The 15,216-nt window shown below is 59.0% G+C and overlaps 2 protein-coding genes across 6 annotated transcripts; both read right to left on the minus strand.

Annotated features, from left to right (window-relative positions):
* Window positions 1-432: 432 nt before the first annotated feature.
* On the minus strand, window positions 433-9,945 carry DDX56 (DEAD-box helicase 56). Of its 3 annotated transcripts, none has more exons than XM_023525765.1 (14): window positions 9,824-9,945; window positions 9,554-9,715; window positions 8,803-8,963; window positions 8,491-8,661; window positions 8,283-8,373; window positions 7,489-7,733; window positions 7,079-7,198; window positions 6,514-6,627; window positions 6,336-6,430; window positions 5,412-5,485; window positions 5,229-5,318; window positions 4,735-4,840; window positions 3,951-4,021; window positions 433-642 (listed from the first exon to the last, which is right to left on the minus strand). In XM_023525765.1, exons 1-14 carry the CDS (start codon window positions 9,881-9,883, stop codon window positions 541-543), a joined length of 1,662 nt encoding a protein of 553 aa, XP_023381533.1. In that variant the 5' UTR covers window positions 9,884-9,945; the 3' UTR covers window positions 433-540. The 3 variants fall into 3 exon arrangements, 2 of the variants coding, with proteins under 2 accessions (XP_023381533.1, XP_011383056.1); XM_011384754.2 differs by lacking the exon at window positions 433-642 and adding an exon at window positions 1,113-3,561; XR_897338.2 differs by lacking the exon at window positions 433-642 and having other exon boundaries at window positions 3,971-4,021; window positions 5,412-5,544.
* A 2,759-nt stretch (window positions 9,946-12,704) lies between these two features.
* On the minus strand, window positions 12,705-15,210 carry TMED4 (transmembrane p24 trafficking protein 4). Of its 3 annotated transcripts, none has more exons than XM_011384757.1 (6): window positions 15,038-15,210; window positions 14,820-14,920; window positions 14,551-14,676; window positions 14,144-14,290; window positions 13,524-13,715; window positions 12,705-12,982 (listed from the first exon to the last, which is right to left on the minus strand). In XM_011384757.1, the coding sequence occupies exons 1-5, from the start codon at window positions 15,162-15,164 to the stop codon at window positions 13,566-13,568; spliced, it is 651 nt and encodes a 216-aa protein (XP_011383059.1). In that variant the 5' UTR covers window positions 15,165-15,210; the 3' UTR covers window positions 12,705-12,982; window positions 13,524-13,565. The 3 variants fall into 3 exon arrangements, with proteins under 3 accessions (XP_011383059.1, XP_011383058.1, XP_011383057.1); XM_011384756.1 differs by having other exon boundaries at window positions 12,705-13,053; XM_011384755.2 differs by lacking the exon at window positions 12,705-12,982 and having other exon boundaries at window positions 13,055-13,715.
* Between the last annotated feature and the right edge of the window lie 6 nt (window positions 15,211-15,216).

The following is a 15,216-nucleotide window of genomic DNA, read 5'->3' on the forward strand; positions in this document are numbered from 1 at the left end:
CCACAGTGCATAAGCATGGTCGCTTAGGCTCCACTTATTTCCTTCAGTATTTTTCTCTTCCTCAGACTCAGTAATTTCCATTGTCCTATTTTCAGGTTCACAGATTTTCTTCCACCTGCTCATACCTGCCTTCTAATCCCCCTGGTGAACTTTTCAGCTCCAGAACTTTTTAAGTTTTTTTAGGTTTCCTATCTTAATATTTCTATTTGTCCACACAATATTTTTCTGACCATCTCCACATCCTCCTTCAGTTCCTTGAGCATTTTTAAGAGTTATTTGAAAGTGTTTGCCTAGTACGTTTGCCTAGTACATCTTTTTCAGAGTGTTGATTTATTTTTTCCTTTAAGTGAGCAATGTTTTTGTTTGTATACCTTGTGACTTTTTTTTACCCCCAACGCTGGACATTTGAATCTGATAATAACATAAATCTGGCAATCAGATCCTCTCCCTTCCGCAGGGTTTTTGGCTTTTGCTTTTATTGTATTGTCGTAGGCTGTCACTGTGTCAAGGACCAGCCTGAGATGTACACTTAAGGTCTTCTCAGGTCTTTTCTGGGCCATTCCCTGAGTATGTGCTGTCACTTTCTGATTTTCCCTGTATATGAAGCTGTTTTTGAATGTCTTGGTTTTTAATGTCTGGATCCTGAAAGGAGAAACATACGAAAAATGAAGGCAGTAATAAAAGGTCACCCACCAGTCCTTTAAGTCCCCTAGAAGTCACTTGAGCCAAAAGGAGGTCTTGAAATGGCCACACATTTGATTTGTCTGCATCTCTGTGAGCAGAAGCAGCATCGACCCTCAGAGCACAGATCCCTGCTGTTTGGAGGGCAGGGTCCTTCTTGTCACCCTGAAACAGCCCCCACAAACTGTGTGCGAGCTACTCCAAGGTCATGTGCACGGCTGTGTGCCACTTGGCTGGGTGTGGAAGACACAGGTGCTGTGTAAGAGCCAAAATTGACCAAAATTAACCCCAATTTACACAGAGAAAAGGGCACCCAGCTCAGCCTAGCGGTCAGGAACACTTGCTTCCTAGGGGAGGTGGTACCCAGACCAAAAAAAGTTCTACTCTTAAGGTTGCCAAATTCAGCAAATAGGAAGCAGGACACCAGCTAATTTGTTTCAGATAACAGATAACTTCTAGTGAAAGCATGCGACACACTGATTGGGATGTACTTATGCTGAAAAGTTGGGCCCCTCGTCACAGCAACTCACAGATGACGGGGGAGGGAGAAAAGGGCTGAAGCCCACACCTCAGGCTCCAGGTGCGGGCCCACAGACCTGAGCCCCCTCTCGCTCTGCCACCGAGCCAGGTAGCACGGGGCTGACTGCTCCCCTTCTGAGCCTGTTTCCCAGTCTGTAACGTGAGATGGGTGTGTGAACGTTAAGGCTCACCGCTCAAAGGGTGCTCTGGGGTAGCAGCACCGGCCTCCCTGGGGAGCGGCTGCTGGGAACGAGGCCTAGCCCTGCTGGGTGAGACCTCATTCTGAGAAGCCACTGTTACTTGGGGGTGTGGCATTTTGAGGGGCCTGTGTACAGAGCCGAGTGTGGGAGTTTACCCCCACAGGACACCTGGAGGAGCACTTTGCCCCACCTAGAGAGGAGGCCCCAAGAAGCCAAGGCACCTACCTCAAGGCCACAGAGACAGCTCTCAGGGCGTGACTGAACACCCCCAATGTGCCCGACCTCCAGCTCGGCCGTGGCCATGCTCACTTCCAGCCAGGGAGGCCCTGTGGAACCCTCCCAGCACCCTGGACAGCCCTGAAAAGTGACTTGTGGCACTGCCCCTGCTCCCTCCAGCCCCCAGCCCAGTGCCTGCACCTGGCAGACCTCATAGGTGTTGTAGGGACAGGTGACGCTCTGCGGGCTCTGGGAGGCCAAGTGCACTGAGGGCCTGATTCCCGAGCCCCAAAGCTCGCATGCAGGCTGTGCTTGCCCCTCCCTTGGACTGGTGCTCAGCTCCCCACCTATGTGGGGCGAGTATGCTGGCGCGGTGGAGATGATGGTCGCTGCCCTCCACTGGCCTCTCTGCTGAGTCCCGGCCGTCAGCCTGGAATCGGGAGCTTATCTGCTGCTCACCTGGCTGAATGATGGCTGGCAGGCTGCCCATCGAACTCCAGGCTCAGGGCCGGCCATGGGCACACTGGCGGCCCTGTCTAGTCTTGGCGTGGGCATGCTCGTTCTGGGGAGAGCCTGAGCACGAGCTGGATGCGTCCACCCTCAGGAGGCCTGTTTCGCCGATGGGAATGGGCTGTGGGGCCTCGATGGGCGTCTGGGCCCCTGCACCCCGCCCTCTGCAGACGCAGGGTACAAGGAGGGCGAGCATCCTGAAGGGGCTGAAATGGTAGCTGCTCGACTGTGGGAAGGCCCCTGTGGTGCTGACCACTCCTCGGGCACCGGGGCAGGCCTGGGCAGCCGTCCAGACCCCGCCCAGCCCCACCTGCCGTGAGTGCTGAGCCTCGGCTCCCATAGGACAGGTGTCAGCTCACAGCCGCCAGGCCTCACCCGGCCCCAGGTGGGGACACAGCCCAGAGCAGAGTCCACTTGGGAAGGACCATCCTGGGAGGCCCCAAGTGCCCGTCTTCTGCACCGGGGCAAGCTCATTGGCGACATGGTCCTGGTGGTGGCAGGGCCCGAGGAGCCAGGACAGTCAGTACAAGGCTGCTCCGCCACCGCAGGGCAGCCGGCCAGGTGAATGTCTCCAGGGCCAGGCCAGCCCCTCCCATGTCCCTCACTCGGGGGGCGGCAATCGCTTTCCTAGCGCGCCTGGATGTGGCGGCCTGGCGGCCACAGGGACCCAACACATCCCCAGCCCGTGTGCAGGTGCCTTTGCCTGAATGGCACCTCCCCCACCAGCCTCGCTCCGTACAAACCCCCAGACAGGACAGGGCTCGGAACGCCGAGACCAGGCACGGTCCAGAGCCGCCCGAGAAGAACAGGAGCACCCGGCTCCAGCCGCGAGCAGACGGCTTGTGCTGGTGCCACGGCCAAATTTTCTGTCCGAAACTGCACCCGGGGATTCCTTCCGACTCCCCGCTCGCCCGCCCAGGCCAGGTCTCCCCTCAGTCGCCTGCCTTGTCCCAAGCAGGCGGTGGTGCTAGGACAGTGGGCAGGCAAGGGCAGTCGGCACAGCCCCTTCTCCAGACCGCGTGAAGCGAGGGGCCTGCGGCGGGAACCGTCTCCCGTCGGGCTCCGGCTGAGCAGAGTGGAAGAATGCGTGTGCGCACCACGTACGGCCGACTGCGGGCCCGGGGCACCGGCGGGCAGGCACAGCCCGCGTGAACCCTCAAGCGGCTGCTGGGGACGGCCCCTTCCTACATACGGGAGGCACGGCTGGGCAGCTGCAGTCTTTATTCCGGGGCTGAGGCACGAACCGCCGGCCTAGCAGGGCCCGGACCTGGAGGCCGCAGCCCTGCCGGCCCTGGAGGCCCGTCCGTATGGGGAGGGGGCTGGGAGGGGCCCGGGAGGCGGCCACGCCACCCGCTCTTCAGGAGGGCTCCGCCGCGGGCCCACGTCGCTCGCCTCCGTGCCTGAAGCTGCGCAGGGGGTTCCGGGCCTTCGCCTTCTGTGGGACAGAGCTGTGGGTCAGCTGCCCAGGCTGAGACAGACTGAGGTATGGGAGGCAGTGCCACTTGGCAGGGCCCTGCCGCCCACAAGCCAAGGACAGCAGCCACTGTGTCGCTGCAGAGGGCAGCCTGCCCTGCCCCCTCCCGCAGCCTGGAGGACATAGAGGGCAGTGGGGACAGAAAAGCGGCTCCTCCTGTGCTCTGGAAGACACGTGCGGGGGATGACACAGTCCCAGCCCCCGTGACTGTGAACGGGCCACCAGAAAGGTTGGGGCCGGCTGTCGGGGTCGCTCTCCTCCCCGGCAAGGGCACGTCGTGTGCATACCCCAGTGACAATGCAACAAGGTGAGGGGAGGCCCGTATCTGTCACCAAAGCCGGAGTACATACCGCGGCCTTCTTAAAGGACAGCTTCTTCCGCTTCTTATGAGGGGAGACGAGGCCTCGAAGAGCAGGAGGGACTGGAAGAGACACATGGCCTCAGCAGCCGTGCCAGGAGCGAGCCCCGTTCGCCTGTAGGCCCGCCAGGCGAACCGCTGGCTCCTGGAGAGCCCCCTCCCACCCTGACCTGGGCCCACTCTGGGGCCACATCAAAACACCCACGACCACACAACTGTCTGTCAGCGCGCAGAACGGCCATCCCCAGGGATGAGGTTATGGGGACTTCCACTGTATAAATTGCTTCTCCCTCATGTTAAAGTTTGTTGTGATAATCATATAACAGAAAACAAACAAACGAACAAAAAAAAACCTTTTTAAAGAAAATGCTTCTACAGTAGAAATAAACCCACATGTAATTTTCCACCCGTGGCCTACCGCCGCGAGCTCGCTCCACTCCCCCGGACCTGATGACTACCCTTGGCCTCCACCCTCACCGCCACCTGCTCTGACACAGCACGGGACCTACTCTGGTCCGCCACACGTCTCAAGGCCTCCAAGCAACTCCCACTGCATGAGGTCCTAGCCCCTCAGCCACGTGCCACTGGCAAGTGACTTCCCATGGGACCAAGGTGGGCCTGCCTCGCTCCCCCGTGCTGCCACCTCCAGCACAGAGGGCAGCATCTGAGGGCCGCGCAGTGGGCAGATGTGTGCGCCTGCACGCTGCTGCCGCCCAGTCTCCACGTCCTATCCGCCGGCGTGGCGCTGAGGACCCAGGGCCCGCAGGCGCGCTCACCCAGGTAGTCGGGCACGTGGCCCAGGTGCGGCTTCACCACGGCGGGGTGCAGGGGCAGGTCGTGCCGCAGCAGCTGCAGGTCCCGGGGGTTGTCTTCGAAGTACGTCTAGCAGGGAAAGGCAAGTAGAGCGGAAGCTCCCTCGTAACGTCACAAAGGTTTGCAACACAGGTGACTCGTGTCTTACAACGTAAAAAGCCGAGGCTTCTCACTGCCTTTGCCCTGTCACCCCTCCCCTCCCCGAGGCAGCGGCTGACGTGTCTCCCTTCCTCTCACGTCCACATAGCACCTCATCCACACAGCACCCCCGTCACTCGGTGCTGTCCCAGACTGTCCCCTCCATCTGTGGGGCACTCCCTGTGGTGAAGCCTCAGGTCTTCCCACCTCTGGGATAACAACGCTGCGAGGAACGCGTGACGTGCCTGTTTGGACACTGCCGTCCTGACAGACACCGCGCTGCCCGCAGCGAGGCCAGGCCAGCTCGCGCCCGCCTCACCTTGAGCCTCTCCGAGTGCAGGAGCTCCTCCTTGATCTCCTTCAACCTCGCCTCTCGAATGCCTTGTTTAGTCACCGAGCGCATGGCATCCTGGGGACACCAAGGTCAGGATGCTGGGGCTGCCCCGGTCCCACGCCGGCCCCGCCCCGGCCCCTCTCCCGGCCCCCACCCGGGCCTGCTCACCCTGCAGCGGTAGCGGAAGCCCTCAATCTCCTCCATGTGGAACTGGTAGGGGAGCAGGGTGGGGGCGCCGCTGTCTGCGGAAGGCAGCAGTGAGGGCCCCCTGCGCACGCCGCTGGGACCCCCGGCTCCGTCCCTGCCACGTGCAGACGCGAGAAACCTGGGTCTCGAGGGTAGGCCCGACAGGCACTCCAGGATGCAGTGGCCTAGGCGGCCCACTGTCACCACACCCTGGGTGCCCGTCGCATTCCCAGGACCTGCCCACCACCCAGTCTCCTACCCTAAGGCCCACCCCTGACAACAGCCATAGAACAACAGGAGCACCTAGCAGTAAGCCACTGTCTCAGCACTGTCACAGCAGCATAATGGGTCACCTGACATCCCCAACACATGGACTTTGGGTGCTGGCCTCTCCCGTTTCAGGGAAGAAAGCCAGGCACAGACGCTGAGGCCCAGGAGCTCGATGCCACACAGTGGACACGTCGGGCAGGAGGCCCCAGAGGAGCGTGATCGGACCCTCTAGATGGCGGGCAGCCCGGCCCGCCCTTCCGCCCATCCTCTCTTGGCACCTGGCTGCCCCACTACAGTGTCACCTCCCAGAGGCACCTGTGTGGAGCCTCCGAGCAGGCCCCACTGAGACGCCACCAGCCCTTCCCTGTCTCCCAAACCCCCTTCCCCTCCCCGACTCTTGCCCCCTGGGGCAGGCAGTACGTGCCCGTGCGCGAACGCCGGTGGGTCTGGACCTGGGCTCGCTCGTCTGTGGAGGAAGCAGTGCCTGCCACCAGAGCGGGGCGAGGATGGAGCGAGGGACGTGGGGGCACAGTGGGGCTGAGTGGGTGGGTGGCTGCTGGTCGCACTAGTGTCCCTGTTGTCAGCACCACCCCTGGGTCTCAGACGGCATGGGCGAAGCCTGGCCCTGGATCCTACCTCCGCCGAGAAGCTCCTCGATCTTCCCCAGGTGTGGCAGCTCCGTGGGCAGCACGAAGGTCAAGACTATGCCTGGGTTGTTGGCACGTGCTGTCCTGCAAGGAGAGACAGCCCAGCCTGTGTCTCTGCAGTGTGCCCATATCCAAGTGCCCGGCCTGCCACGCTCCAGCTCTCTCACCTGCCAGCTCGATGGATGTAGGCCTCAGGGCTGGGAGGCAGGTCAAAGTTGAGCACGGCACACACGTGGTGGAAGTCTATGCCCCGGGCCACGCCTGCCTCCGGGTCAGAAGCCCTGCAAGAACAGCCCACGGCAGACTTGCCCCTGTTCTCCCCGTGTGGGTATTCTCACGCTTATCCAATCGGCAAGCCCCCCGGAGCCCTGCATGGAGCCACTGGACCTGTGGCCGGCCCACCCTTGCCCTGCCCTCCACCCTGGGGCAGGAGCGACCGGACTGCCCCGCAGGGTGGTCCGAGACCCAGGCAGGCAGAGGATAGGGGCTCCCTTTCCTCCTCAGAACTAGCCCCCCACCAGTCCCGGCTGCACACCCAATGCAGCCAGGCCATCCGCCCTCAAGGACAGGGTGCCAGCAACCCAGGCGGCCTTGTCCCTGGAGCCGTGCACTTCACTCCCTTCGCCAGACTCAGGAGCCGAGTGCGGGCTGTGTGGGCTACGCAAGCAGCCAGGTCTGGCTCTCCACTCAGGCCTTCTGGAGCCAGCTGGCAGGACAGACACGAGGACTCACCTGTCCCCCTTGGACCCTTTGCCTCGGCGCTTGCCTTTGACCGAGGCCCCCAGGACTTCAGCATCAGTTGCTATGACACAGTCGTAGAGGCCTTGGTTGAACTGTGAGATGATGTGGCACCTGTAACCCAAGAAGGGAGGGTCAGCCCCAAGAGCAAGCCAGAGGCTGCTCTCCTACCCCCGGCACCGCTGTCACCACTGTCATCGGTTCCGACTTTTCCCTCTTCTCGAATGCTCCTCCACTTAATCTTTGTGTCTCAACCCCCTCAGTTGAGATGGAGTGACAGCAGATATCTCGGAGTCGCAAGAGTCAGAGTATCAGTCAAGCCTAGAGCCCGGCCTGTAAGCCCTGAGGAAACAGGCGTCTCCCTTTCCGACCCGCATCTGCAACGCCCCGCAGCCGGGGCCCACCTGGAGCGCAGGGGGAGCTCCCCGTTGAGCACGCAGGCGGGGATGCTGAACTGCTCCAGGAAGAGGCGCAGCCGGTAGCTGCGCTCCAGGGTGTTGACGAAGAGCAGGGCCTTGCCCCGGATCAACGCCAGCTTGAGCAGGGCGTACAGCACCAGAAACTTGTCTTCCTCGGCGGCGCAGACCACCTGGAACTGCTGCAGCTGCTCTGGCCCCGGCAGCTGGGACTCCTGCAACTTGAGGGTGACCTGGGGGAGGACAGGCCTGTGGTCAGGAAAGCGGGGATGACAGAAACGCCACCGGCTCACCAAGCACAGTGCAGACGCATCAGGCAAGGCACGTGGGGCCCCTCCAGCGAGTGTAAGAAGTCGGAGCACCTAACTGTGGTGGGGCACGGAGGACGAAAGCTACACGCAAAGTATCTGGGGCGCAGAACCCAGAGAAACGCGATGGCAGACGACTGCAGGGCACCCTTTCTGAAGAGCAGAGATCGCGTACAGAAGGAACTGGGGCCCTGCTGCTCAAGGCAGCCTTCTCGCCCCTGGGGGTCGCTGCTCCGGCCTGCGGAGGCATAACCCTAGGGGATATCTGGACACACACAATGACTTAGTTTTCGGGGTGGGGGTGTGTGTGTGTCTGTGTGTGAGGACTACTGGCTTCCAGTATTTCAGGACCAGCAATGGTAAACCAGAAACAACTGCTCTACCCAAATATCAACAGGTTCCTTTGAGATGGGAGGATCAAGTCCTCTGAGTGTCACGTTAGCGGTGGCTGTAGATGCTTCATGGGGCGCTTACCGGGTTATGCAGCACCAGCTCCTTTAGGGCTTGTACGTCCTCATTAAAAGTAGCCGACATCAGAAAAGCCTGATAAATCCGGGGCAAATGACTAAAACAAAACAGAGCCCATCAGACTCCAGCTCCAGAGCCTCTGTGGCCGCTGGAATTCTAGCCACTGGCTCCAAGGCCGGTGTCTACTCACAGCCCCCATACACCTTTTCCTCACCAGAGAAGACTCTTGAGCTCTTCCTCAAAGCCAAAGGAAAAGAGAAGATCAGCCTCATCCATCACCAGCAGCTCCAGGGAGTCTCGCAGTCTCAAGCTATCTTGCTGCAAGTGGTTTAATATGCGAGACGGGGTCCCCACCACTATATCGGGCTTCTCTGTCAGCACAGCTCTGCAGGTGGGCAACACCTCAGTATCGGGGAGAAGGTAGTGGCTGGGACCTCGCCCTGGACCAGCCCTTTCTTGCTGCACACAAACTCAACCCCACATCTCTGCACAGCTTCATTCCTACAGCCCTGTTGATTTCACCCACCTCTGAGAGGCTGAGTCTTCAGCAGCTGACACATTGGCCACCCGGATGTCTCGGGCACAGTAGGCAGCCAGCTGCTGGATCATGGACTGGGCCTGCCGTGCCAGCTCCTTGGTGGGCACGAGGACGACGCCTCTCACAGCCTGCTCTACCGCGGGGCCTGTCTGAAAAGGCATGAGTGAAGACTTCAGCCTGCCGGTTCGTGTCGTCGTGGCCACCTGATACTTCCTCCAACTCTTCCAGGCCATCTGACCCAACTGTTGTGACTTCGACACAACTTAACTACGTTCTGGTCAACTCCTCACTTACGTTTATCCACCTCAGAATGCACAACAACGAGTTCTTTCCCAGGCACTGCTCCTCAAGAATAACTCACTTTACAGTCGTGACTTACTTAAAATACACCACCAGTCAGGGCACTGGAGTTTCACAAGTCTTATGGGGCGTGGAGGGGCGAAGTGACAACTCTTCACAGCAGGAAGAAAAGAAAGCCATTTCCTCAAGGTTACAGAAAGAATTGTGCTAGCAGGGCCGGGACTAGGACCCAGGTAACCTGAATTGTAGCCCTGAACGACTGCCACACAGCACCAGGTTCTCTGGGACCAGCCCTCACAGGTAAGAGGCCAATAAAAAGCGGGGTTCTTGGGAAAGACTGGGAGCCGGGCGACGACAACTCGGCTTTCCAAGAGGGCACGACGGGCACTCAGACGCCTGCATCCCCCTTCCCGGACTTTGGGCCCCTCCCGCGACCCACCGTCTTCTTGTGGAGCAGCAGCTGCAGCATCGGAATGGCATAAGCGGCCGTTTTCCCCGAGCCGGTGCGGGCCCGGGCCAGGAGGTCCTTCCCCTCCAGGGCCAGTGGGATGGCCTTTTCCTGGATCAGCGTGGGCCGCGACCAGCCCAGGTCGGTGACGGCCTAGCAGAGACGAGGGGAGGCTCAGATGGCCGCTGTGCCGCCGCTTCCCCGGCCTCCCCCCGCCCCCGCCCCCCGCCACGCCTGCCGGCTCCTCAGCCCGCCCGGTACCTGCAGGAGCCGGGGATCGAGCCCCATGTGTTCGAAGCCCAACACTTCCATGTCCGCCATGTTGGAGCTCTGTAGTGACAGCGCGCACGCGCGGCTGAAAGAACGTGGCAACGGGTGGGCGGGTCAAATCAACAACCAATCAGCGTCGGAGGACCCATCACCCACCCGGAAGCGCCGGGGCATCGGCTTCCGGTCTCTCGGTGGGGCTCGGCGGCTGCCGCTGCGCTCGGGTACACCGGGTCTCCGTGCGGAAGCGGCTGGCGGTCGGGATGTCGGCTGGAGCTCTGCGGGTCCTCTCCTGTCCCCAGACGCTGCTTCCCAACGCCATGCTGGGTTAGGATTACTGGCGGCGGGGCTGCGTGGACGCGGGGATGATCCCTCCGTGCCAGTTTCCGCCACCAACCCGGGCGGGATACCTCGCAAGCATAGATGCAGGCTTATGGCTTTACCTCCCTCAGCGCTTCTTTGAGCAGCTCCGCCTTAATCATTATGCCCCAACTGGTTGTGGGGTCCGGGGGTCCCTAAATAAACAGGCAAACGGCCTGAGTCCTGCGCCCTCGCCTACCTTGCTGCATCTGGGGGTCGCTGTCGGGCCCATGTGTAAGCACTAACTTTACCTAACTATGCCCCAGAAAAGTGCACCGGCAGATGTGCTCCAGGGCTGTTTTGCCTGGAACAATGGTCAAAACGTAAGAACCTGAGTGAGGACAATAGCTTTGAGAGTAGAAAGCAAGTGACTATGGGTGTCCCAGCACATGGTAGAGGCCACCGAGACAGGCTGGGCTAAGGTTCAGGGCCACAAGAACTGGACTACAGGAGGACTGGGTTGGAAGAATGAGCAGCATTGAGAGAAAGAGGAAGGCAGGTGCATCCGGGGTTTCCACACCTGGCTGCCCGTCTGTTACCTGCACCGCTTAGGTAAAAGGATTTATTTTTATAAGGTTCCCACCTGGATTAGTTTTCTATCGCTGCTATAACAACATACCCTAAGCTTAATGGCTTAAAATAACAAATTTATTACTATGGTTCTGTAGGTCAGAAGTCTGACAAGGTCTCACTGGGTTGAAATCAAGCTGTCGGTAAGGCTGTGTCCCCTTCTGGAGACTCCAGAGGGACAACTGGTGTCTTGCCTTTCCCAGCATGGCCCCCTTCCTCCACCTTCAGAGCCAGCAATGGTGGGTTGAGTCTTCTCGTCACATCACTGCAGCCTTCCTCATTCACCTTTAAAGAACCTTGTGATAACACTGAACACACCTGATGATCCAGGATAACCTCGGTTTTGAAATCGGCTCACAGCACCCTTAAGTTCCCTTTGCCATGTTAGGGAACATTGGCAGGTTCCAGGGATTAGGGATGGCCATCAGTGGAGGGTCATCATTCTGCCACCAAACCACCATGAACACAAAGCCGCTTATCAGACAACCTGTGTGGAGCAGCAGCTGCAGCATCGGAATGGCATAAGTGTTGCTCAGGACCCTGCTGGGGAGCTTCCCAGGTGGCCTTTCACATCTGCTCTGCCCTGGGCGCAGCATGAACGCTGGAGGGGAAGCTCTGGCTGTTCAGGGTGAGAACAGAGAGCGGTTCGTGCACCACAGGTCAAGCGAGACGCTGACTGAAAGATGGAGATGGGGACTGGCCCCGGCAAGAGCCAGGGCCCGGGCTGGGATGTCAGGGCATGAGCAGGATGGCTCCCCTGACCCTTTTTCTTTTTGTGGTGAGGAGACAGAAGGCTGTTTGGTAAGAATGTTACACGGTCTAAGAATTTCAGAAAGAAAATCGGGATGGTATGGGGTGAGGAGGGAGGTCACCGGAATTCCGAGCATGCAGGCAAACTTTTTAGAAAACTTGCCTAGGCTGTGATGTACCTTAATACCACACGCAGCATGGAAGCCTCCTCCCCGCAGCCAGCACGGGTCGGCTCACCCCCTGGCCACAGCTCTTCCCCCTGCCCTGTCGGTGCAGTGCAACGCACTCCTGTTTGTCCTCACTCTGCTCCCCTTCCGATCTAGAACTCACAAGACAGGAAACCCAGGGCACACTGATCTACCAGCACGACCGAGATGCACTCGATCGTGCCTACTGCTGGGCAGATGCTGAAGCCAGCCCCAGCTCTTATTTGTGGTTCCCTGTCCTCCCACAGCCCAGGCTCCAGCCTCTGCTCTACTGGCTGGATTCCTAGTGGTAGCCACAGGGCAGACACCCTGACATGTCATACTCCCTCAGAGCCTCAAGTCAGAGGCCCATGCAGCCAACTAGATCCAAGGCCACCTGATTTTCCCTATTAACTGAAACATGAAGAATACTGAAAAGTATTTAAAATAGTCAAAGAATTCTGGAAATGTCAATTACAGCATTCTCCTTCACTAACAGTTAACATGGCCATCCAGAATTAGAAAGATGGAGAATATGCAGCTTTTCAAAAATACTTACAAAAAATTTTAAATGACAAAACTTTTAAACCTAAATTGCATACGTTTTTACAAGTAGAAACATGCATATATGCAGAATAGTATAGGATATAGAGAAAAAAAAATAAAACCACGAAATAAACATCCAGAATGGGCAGCTAACAACACTGTTTCGTACAGTAACAGGGTCAAGAGAAGTGTACTCGTCTCTCTGCACTTGATTTTGGGAGTGAAACACGGGTACTCAGCCTCCTCACATGACCCCTTGCCGAGGGGGTCTACTTGGTTGGCCTCTGAATGGCTGAGCAACCACCTGTCCACCCACATCCCCAGAGACTTGCTCAGCCAAGCCCGAGCGCCATGAACACACACGCTGTGGCCCCCCCAGGTCAGCTGCTGAAGCAAGCCAGGCCAACGGCCTCTGTTCCCCTCTGTGCCGCGCTCTGGCCCCAGATTTTCATCTCAAACACAGCTACTGCAACAAGTTTTATTTCACTGGAAAAATCTGTATAAAGAACCAACCCTGGTTCCCTTGAAGAAAACATTTACCACGGCTTAACCAAAGGTGAAGGGGCGAGGAAGAGAAGAGCACCCCGCCAGTGCCGGCTCTGTCATCACCCTGAGGCCCCGTGCGGTGGAGGCACAGGTGTCCCAGAGGGTCTCCTTAGCCCTCCGCTAAGGCCTTGAGAGCAGCTGGGGCGTCGGCTGTGCGACCCGCTGAAATCCTGAGCTGCTGCGGAAGTCACCAGAACTGTGGGCAAACAGAGTGTGGGGTGGCTGCGCTGCGGCTCAGTTAGTCACACACAGGCAGTCACACTTCAGCTAGGAAGGAAAATATATAATTTATCAAAAAATACTTCTAATATATAGAAAAACATTTCCATCTTCTAAGGCCTCTGGCCCTTATTTACATTCAGAAAGCCACCGAGGGAACCCAGGACCAACCGGGAGCAGTGAGGTGGGGCCTCCTGGGTGGGGCATTTCCGTCGCCGCTGTGTGAGCAGACGAGGACAGAAAGTTACAGGAGTTGGGAGGATTTTTCCTTTGCTCATTTTGTGATGGGATGAAGGGGACTCACTGGAGGCGCAAGAAGCAAGGCCTAGTCCAGGGTCAGTTCCGACTGTGCGCAAACCCCAAGACACCTGTGAAAGCTTGGACCAATGTCCTGTATCCAGTGTTAATGGGTGGCCGATCTGGATGCTTTGCTGCCATGAAACCAATGTGGCTTAAATCCTTTCTCCATTTTTTCCCCTCACAACTCAAGTGGATAAGGTATCGGGTGGGGAAAGTACCAAATAATTGAGATGAGAGAGAAAGGTCACACGGAGAGAACGCTACACCAGCTTCTTGGCCTCAAAGAAGCTCTTGAGGTGACGCATCTGCCAGATGCCAGTGAGGATGAGAATGACGGTCTGAGCGATGGACCACCACAGGACCCTCTGGTTGGTGCTCTCACTGGTCAGACGAAAGCGCTCTTCTCGGTACTGCGTGGGACAACAGACCCAGGATTAAACGTGCAGGGGAAAATGGTCCTGGCTGCTGTGAGGTCCCCCCCACCAGGTGACTACTCAGCTGCGGGACCCAACACCTCTGCACTGCTCTCTGCACTGCCTCTGACGTCCCTGGGGTTGCCCCGCGAGAGTGCCGTGCTGCCCCTTCGCGAGCATCTCTACCAGGACGAAATTACGCTCCCACTACTTCAAGCAAGAGCCCGAGGGACACAGGCGAGGGCCGGACTGTGAGCTGTCCTACCTGCTCTTCACGCTATACAGCTCACGGACAGGTATCTGGACTGCTGCCCTCCCCTCCGCTCTCTGAACAGCTCAGTAGGAAGGCCCCAGGCAGACACTTCTAGTACGTGGAATGGGTATAAAGGTCACCTGCCGTGTCGCAGCTCAGCCTGTGCCCTTACCCGCTGGTAATCCTGCTCCTTCTGGATCTGTTCCACTTGATCGAGCAGCTGGCGGGCCCGCAGCTGCAGCTCTGTCAGCTTGTCCTTGGCAGCAATCTCTGGGTAGTTGTTGGCATGCTCCCCGACCTGGATATCCAGGTGCACACGCTAGAAGGACACGGGGTTGAAGCCCCAAAGCCACAAGGTCAGAAACTCTCTGAGGTTTCACTGTCTGAGTAGTGGGGCCTCCGACTGTCTGCTCCGAACTAGGGCACCCACTCCTGTCCCAGGCTGTGGGACGAAGGCAACATCTCCCTAACTGTGACGATGGCATAAAGACCATAAAGTGTCACAAATGATGACGGGAATAAATCACAACCTTGGAACCGAGTGAGAATCCAAGCTGCAGCCAAAGACAGTCCTCTTACCAGTCTGCCGCCAGCGAAGAGCGCCATCCTGGTAGAGTTGGAGTGCAGGCAGATCTGATGGTCGCCAGGGGTGTGGGAAGTAAAGGTGAAGCGCCCCTCGGAGCCATACTGCCGCGAGAGCACCACCTGCAACACAGCGGTGGGTGAAAGTCCCCAGCCGCACGGACCTCTCCGGGGACGGCGCATGTCCTCCGAGCTCCGCACGGCCACAGGGCCCCGCCGAAGGGCGGCCTGATGCACCAGGCGAGGGCGACGCGCGGTGGCCCTACCTTGCCTTCAGGGTCCTTCACCTCCACGTGCATGCCCAGGCCGGGGGTCGAGGGCAGGAAGACCTCCTTGTGCTTATCCCACATCTGGGTGCGGTAGTTCCCTGCGGAGCACACAGGGCCGTCACCGCGCGCCCGTCCGCCCGGCTCCCGCAGTCCGGCGGCCGCCGCGGCCGCGTCTGGGGGACACGTAAGGCCCCGCCCCCCCCGCCCCGCCTAACCGATGACCATGGTCTCGTCGGGGATTTCCTCGATGAAGCAGCGCTTCTCGGTCTCGCCGATGTGGAAGTAGAGCCCCCGGGCGCCCGCCGCGCACAGCGCGAGCAGCAGCAACGCCGGCCGCCCCATCGCCGGTGGTCACTCGGCCCCGACACCTGCCGTCGCGCGCCCCGCTCCCTGG

This window comes from Pteropus vampyrus, unplaced genomic scaffold (genome assembly GCF_000151845.1).
Source record: "Pteropus vampyrus isolate Shadow unplaced genomic scaffold, Pvam_2.0 Scaffold620, whole genome shotgun sequence".
Taxonomy (NCBI): Eukaryota; Metazoa; Chordata; class Mammalia; order Chiroptera; family Pteropodidae; genus Pteropus; species Pteropus vampyrus.